General features: G+C 40.3%; 1 protein-coding gene across 1 annotated transcript; it reads right to left on the bottom strand.

Annotated features, from left to right (window-relative positions):
* Positions 1-1,072: 1,072 nt before the first annotated feature.
* Positions 1,073-5,715, bottom strand: Scgb2a2 (secretoglobin, family 2A, member 2). The gene is made up of 3 exons (NM_001378410.1): positions 5,600-5,715; positions 1,539-1,729; positions 1,073-1,268 (listed from the first exon to the last, which is right to left on the bottom strand). Exons 1-3 carry the CDS (start codon positions 5,655-5,657, stop codon positions 1,227-1,229), a joined length of 291 nt encoding a protein of 96 aa, NP_001365339.1. The 5' UTR covers positions 5,658-5,715; the 3' UTR covers positions 1,073-1,226.
* Between the last annotated feature and the right edge of the window lie 1,751 nt (positions 5,716-7,466).

Here is a 7,466-nt window from a genome sequence, read left to right as displayed (position 1 = left end):
ACTGTGAGACATAACCAGGTAGAGGAAATCGCATACATTCCCAATTACAACAGGTCTGCTTCACAAAGTCATGAGACACTGCCTGGATATGATATATATCTATGAGACTTGAGGGCACATTTTGCTAGGATGATCAACTCTGTGATTTCTGAGGTGAAAATAGGGTTGCTATTTCAATTCCTTCTATATCCTTAAACAGGGCAGATGAGTAAAATGACTACTCCAACCAGTGACTGAAGCAGGTCAGTACAGGGTACTGACTGACCTGCTTTGTGAGGGCAGATGGAATCTCAGTTGAAGATTGCACAGCAACTTTTTCCAGTACTTATTTATATTCATATCATTTTCAGTCAGAAAGTACAGCACAATACAACAAAACAAAGCAAAACAAAATCAAAACAGAAACAAAACAGAAAAGAAGCCCATTTATTACAAGTACAAGATTTGCTTGGGGTTGCTTAATCTGATAAGAAGTGGTTTAATTCAGATTCTCCTTGCATTTCATGAGACACAGTATTTTTCCAAACGATGCATGTGTCAGAAGTGAAGCCTAAAAATAAGAGTTTACCTAGGTATATACTGTTTTGTTCAAATTCAGGCATCCTCAGTTCCTATTGCAGAGTATTCTAATGCCATACAGGGAGCAGGAGAAAATCTATTTCCATGACCCACTACTCATGTGCACGTAAGCTATCAAGATTTTTAGAAAATGATGTGTTGGGAAAGGGAGTTTAGAGGGAGAAGATGTGAAAATAGTGGTGGTATCAGGTGTGTTATACAACCTCCCAACCTCCCAGTCTCAGGATATCAGGAGGGCTATGTGCAGTGTGTGCAGAGGTGATGGGAAGAGAGCAGATGGAGTGATTTTTCATAGGGGAGATTCACGATGGGTGAGGAAGGTGCTTTTCCTTCTTCACTCTCACACCCAGGCATTTCCTAATGGCTATCTCTGTGTGCGTGTGCATGTGCGTGTGTGTGTAGAACTCCAAGAATGAGACAGCACTTAGGTTATTTTTACGAAATACACAACAAAGAAATATACAACAAAGAATTGTATGCAGTTAATTTAATAAAATGGAAAGAAATATATGTGAGGTTTCAACAATTGTCTTGCACTTTATAGGTAGAAATAAAGAATCAAGAAAGAAAAGTTATGATTTGCGGTATCAATTGTGTGACCATTGCCAGTTTTCTGCAGTTCTGTGAGCCAGAGGTCTTGTGGAGGCTTATGATGACTGTTGGCACTCTTCGCTGTTAAATATTATTTCCTGGGGAACCAAAACAAGGTGTCTTAAATTTAGAGTTGTGTCTTAAAAGTCACAGGCTAAAAATCAAATTTTCTTGCCAGTACTTTTGTTCATTTTTCCTCTTAGTAGTTTTTACAATGTTTAATAATTAGTATGTATATTTGTGTGTGGTGTGCATCTATACCCACACGTGTGCAGAAGTCCGGGAACAACTGTTGGAAGCTAGTTCTCTCCTTCTGCCTTTACATTAGTGATTTTACAGTGTAAAAAAGAAAGCAAATGAAAAGTTACCATCATCAGGCCAACATTGGACAGAGTGTCCTCCGTCTGGGATAGAAAACATTGTTTGAATTCTTTCACAGCGCTTCTAGTACTAGGTAGGAGTATATATGGTTTAACCATTTCCAAATATTTATCCTCAGACACAGATGAGCTAATTGTACCGTTGATAATATTATCTAGAATACCGCAGCCAGAAGTACCTGGAAAGACATGACATTCATGGATGGAGGTTTGGACACATTAACACTTACCTATCATAATAATCATGTTCTTGAGTGCAAGGGGAAACACAGATTAGCAATGGTGATGAGGCACTGCCAAATGTGGGACAGAAGATGCAGGCTGTGAAATTCTACTTAGAAATAGCAAACTCTGCCCCTAACATCCTACTTCAACTAAGCCACACTCACACAACCTTCGCTAACAAGGAAACTGAGGAGATTGCAGGCATGGTAAACACCCTTCATTACTATCTTGAGAACATTATGAAATACATTCAAACATTCTACAAATATCACATCTTGAATATTATCCACATTGCTCTGTTAACTCTAGCATCTGCATCACAAAGCAACAAGCAGAAGCCCTAGTACTTGAAGTGGCCTCTGCAGCCAGACTAGGAGTGGGGAGGGAAGGAGCTCAGGGCTTTGATTCACTTGAACTAGTTCTAGTCATGAGTCTTTAATCGTATTTAAAATTCACTGAGCCCTTCACATTTTTTCAACCTGTACCAGGCAAAGTAGGCAATAAAAACAATGTACACTCTACACACCACACTGCATGAGGGCCATTTATATTGATCACATTATTTTTTGTTTTTTTAGAGACAAAGTTTCTCTGTGTAGCCTTGGCTGTCCTGGAACACACTCTGTAGACCAGCCTGGCCTTAAACTCAGAGATCTGCCTGCCTCTGCTTCTGCATGAGGGGAATTAAAGATGTACACTACCACTGCCCAGATGACCACATTTATTTTTAAATTTATGTTTTAAATTAAAGTATAATTACATCATCTTCCCTTTTCCTTTTCTTCTCTCCAACCCCCCCTCTCTCATCCATCCATCCATCCATCCATCCATCCATCCATCCATCCATCTATCCATCCATCCATCTACAATCTATCTATCCATTTAGTGTTACTTGCTATGTATATGATTTCAGGGCTGATCATGGTATTAGATAACCAATTCGGGAGCTCATTCCTGGGAAAGATTATTTCTCCTACTCTTGGAATTCCTTAGTTGCCTGTAGTTTTTTTCAATAGACAGAGACTAGTAAAGAAAACCATAACTAGGTGAAATTCAGAGAACATCTGATCATAGTATGCCCAGCCCCAATTGGTTCCTGTACTCAAGGCTCAGAGAGCATCCCAGTAGAGCTGCAGAAAGATTGTAAGAACCAAAGGACCAGGAAATCTGCTCTGAGATAGTTTCTTCTAAAATGACAGGGAAGCTTTACCTAGGACACTTCAACATATGGCTGCCCAAACAAAAGCTTTTATTATATAGCCTTCAATATCTTACATATAAATTATGTATTTCAATTATATCCATTCTCCTCTGCTTCCTTTTAGTTCCTCCCAAGTCTCCCTCACATCCTCATAACTTCATGTCTTATCCTTCTTTGTTTTAAAAATAATATGCTGAGTACAATTAGAGTTGCTCATTTTTCACTGATAGAAGGTCATCTGCTGGACCATGGGAAACCTACCATGAGCCACAACCCTGAATAAAATTGATGCTTCCTCCCTCAGCAGCCAATCGCTTTCCAAAAGCTTCTCAGTTAGGGATATGGCCTCACGACCCCACCTCTGCCCACATTTAGAGTGTTGACCAGCTTGATCTTGTGGAAGTCCTGGGCAAACAAACACTGCCCCCATCAGTTCATCAGTACAATAGCCCAGACTTGTCTAAAGACAGCTTTTTGCAGCAGTTCTCCCTGACCTCTGGCTCTTACAATCTTTCATCCCCTCATTTCCACAGTGTTTCCTGAGTCATGGAGAAGAGGATATGAGATAGATATCTCAGTTAGGGATGAGTCACTTATTCTTTGTACTTTGATCAGTTTTTGATGGGAGTGTTTTACATTATTCATTATTGGAAGAAACCCCCAGAAAATGCAAGCTGTCCTCTCTATTAGCATGAACACAAAGGACATGGAGATAAAGGACCACTTAAAGAAGCCCTGAGGGGCATCTGGGTTCTTTCCAGCTTCTGGCTATTATAAATAAGGCTGCTTAGCCAGACTCAGACAGACAAACAACAAATGCTTTCTCTCATGTGTGCAGTCTGGAGTCTACGCATGGATATATAAATATGTTATTTCTCATATGCAGAATCTAGATTCAAATATACACACACAGGCAGGCAAGTGCACATATAAATGCATGTGAGCACTCACATACACATACGCACACAGGCAACTTCACATACACATCATGCGAGCACACACACACACACACACACACACACACACACACACACACACACAGAGACACAGACACACAGACTTGTCAAATTTAAAAGGGCTTTCTGGAGGAAGAAAGAGGATCAGCAGGGTTGGGAAGAGAAGGCAAGGAGGATGTGGGAAGATAAAAGCAGAAAACAGTGGTACCCACGATGAAGGTGCCATAAAGAAACCCACCATTTTGTAGACTTTCTAAAAATTAAATAAAAAAGTTAATACATGTTCTTAAAAAAAAAAAAAAAAGAAGAAGCCCTGGGGGCCAACAGAAAGAATGTAAACAGGCAACTTCAGGAAATAGGAGGTTGGGGGGACCACCCAGGATGCACCAGAGACCTGGAAGGTGAGAGACTCTTAGGACTCAAAGGGAGGGACATTAGATGAAATGCTGTACAGTAGGGAGAGGGAACTTAGAGCCCACCTCCAGCAGGAAGACAGGACATCAAGTGAGGGGTGGGGTTGCCATCCCACAGTCACATCTCTGACCCATAATTGTTCCTGTCTGAAAGAATTGCAGGGATGGAATTATAGGGAGGAGCCTGAGGAAAAGAAGGTCCAGCCACAGGCCCAAAGTGGGATACATCTCAAGGGGAGGTACCAAGGCCTGACACTATTACTGAAGTTATAGAGAGCTCACAAAAAGGGATCTATCATGACTGCCCCCCAAAAGGCCCAACAAGCAGTTGAAAGAGTCAGATGCAGTTATTTGCACCCAAACAATGGACAGAGGCAGCTGACCCCTGTTGTTGAATTAGGGAAGGCTGAAAGAAGCTGAGGAGAGGGGAAATCTTGTAGGAGGATCAGCAGTCTCAATTAATCTGGACCCCTGAGATCTCTCAAACACTGGACCACGAAACATACAGCTTACACCAGCTGATATGAGTCCCCCAACACACATACAGTAGACGACTGCCCGGTCTGTGTTCATTCTAGATGATGCACCTAAACCTCAAGAGACTGGAGGCCCCAGGGAATTTAGAGATCAGGTGGGGTGGGGGATGGGGGCATCCATGTGGAGATAGGGTGGGGTAGGGAGGAGGTGTGAGATGTGGAGCAGTCAGAGGGTGGATGGGTGGGGGGAGCAGGGAATGGAATATGAAGTGTAAAAAATAAATTAAAAAAAAAAGAATTGAGAACAATCTCTCCTATGTCTGTCACATAATATTCAAGCTTTTTACCCTGGCATTACATGCTACAGTTGGGAAGCAGCAGCACCATTGAGAAGTTTCCCATGTCCTTTCACAGTTAGAGAGACTCATGAATATCATCCCCTGGGAAACCCATATGGGTCCAGTGTTATGCGATCACATTTATATCATCACCCCTTTCTGCTGAAATATCTCATAATCAAACTTGAGCCTTGCCATGGATTTTAAAAGAGCAGTTTTCATAATGGGAAATTTTGTATGGTATTGACACATGACATGTAGCTCCAACAAAGGAATAAAACCCACAATAGAGATACCCTTTTTATTATATTATCTGAACTAATGTTGATCCATGGAGTTATTACATCAGACACTTTACACTAGTGCTCAGGTACAATGACTTCTTCCTGGAAGACACAGTAAAAATGTCCCAAAGCACTCTTCTGTTCTACAGAACTTACCATTGGCATAGCAGCAAATGGGGATGGTGACCAACATGAATAGAACCACCAGCTTCATGTTGAGGCAGCCCTTATGGGTTGGTCTGTTGTCCAAGACAGAAATCAGGAAACTCTCTGGAGTTGACACCTCAGTGTTCCTCTATTTATTGCTCAGGCAACCACCTTAGTCTCATCCAATAAACAAGAACGCAAGTCAAATGTTTAGTATGGCACTGTACCAGGACACATAAGAGGATGAAGAAGAGCCAAATTTAATTTGAACACCGATTTCATTGAAGAAAGCAAGGAAACAGATTTTTGAGACTCTGGGCACCACTGTAATGACAAATGGCAACAGCAAAGTGTTGGCAAGTGCTCCTAATGTTCAGTGCAGATTACAGCACTGTGGATTGATTTTATCATCTGCTGTTATGATTTTAAGGTGGTCTCATTTCTCCCCTTCTCTTCCTCCCTTCTCCTCATTCTTTTCTCTCCTTATTTGCCTTGTTAATATCATCCCTCATTTTCTTCCTCCTTCACCTTCTTTCCTGTCCCCTCTTTCCTCCCTTACAAACCTTGTCTGTCATCTGTTGATTTCAGTGGTTGGGGTGAGTGCATTATGGCACACTCGCTCTGCAAGGCAAACTTTCCTTTTGTTAACCTTTTTTGTAAATCTCTTCCACTTTGGGAGAGGCCTTACCAATTTTGACTCATTATTGAAAAGGTCTGGAATCTAAAATCTGCTCCCAAGGTCCTGTCCTTGGGAGAATTATAATGCTTTTCTCTCTAAGATTTCTTTTAGACATTGGTAAAATGGGGGTTTGAATGACACCATAATGAGTTTGTATCAGGATGACAGATACTGTATGTAAAAAAAATCTGTCATATTGCTTAACATAAGACAGCCATTAATAAATGGAAGTTTTTGTGGCTGGAGAGATGGCTCAGTAGTTAAGAGCACTTACTGCTCTTGCAAAGGAACTGAGTTCAGTTCTCTGCACCCATATAGTATCTCACAGTGACTCTAGTTCCAGGGGATCTAATGCCATTTTCTAACTTCTCTGGGTTCCTGCATGCATGTGGTACACATATGTCCAAGCCACCAGTCACACACTTATCCACATAAAATAAAATCAGCAAATACTTGAAATGTAAGTGTAGTTTCTGGAGTAGCCATTATGGAAATTAGTATGAAGATTTCTTAAAACCTGAGCTACTCATGATTCAGCTCTATCTTTGGAATATACACCTGATGGAATCTGAGAAAGACTACTGCAGAGGCACTTGCATATCTGTGTTTGTTGCGTTATTCACAATCGGTAAGTTATAAAGACAGCTTAGATTACTATATCAACAGATGACTATACAAATAAAATATGTATATATACAATGTTTATGTATGTGTGTAATACGGTTTAATTGGCTATAAAGAAGATCAAAAATATGCCATTTATATGAAAATGAATGGAACAAAAGAGCATTCCATTGAATGAATACTACTAGGATCAGAAAGACCAATATCGCATTTACTTTTATATATACAATGTATATTTAATATGAGTCATATATGTATAAAAGTATTAAGCATAGATTGAGAACAAGAAATCAGGAGAGAAAAATATTTGGGGGGAGGACAGGGACCAGAAGGAGAAAGGAAAAAGGATGTGGTAGAGTATGTTAAAAAGAACAAATATACATTGATATATGTATAGAATGTCACAATGAAGCCTACTATTTGCACATCATCACTCCCAAATAGTTTACTTTTAGTCTGGGTATTTTTTAAAAGACAGTGTCTTTATATGTAGCTATGACCTGACCACATAATAATCAAAGCACCAAACATACAGCACAAAAAAGAATATTAAAAGAAGCTGGGTGTGGTGGC

This window comes from Mus musculus, chromosome 19 (genome assembly GCF_000001635.26).
Source record: "Mus musculus strain C57BL/6J chromosome 19, GRCm38.p6 C57BL/6J".
NCBI lineage: Eukaryota > Metazoa > Chordata > Mammalia > Rodentia > Muridae > Mus > Mus musculus.
Note: the sequence above shows the minus strand (reverse complement) of the source record. Positions and strands in the feature narration are given on the sequence as shown.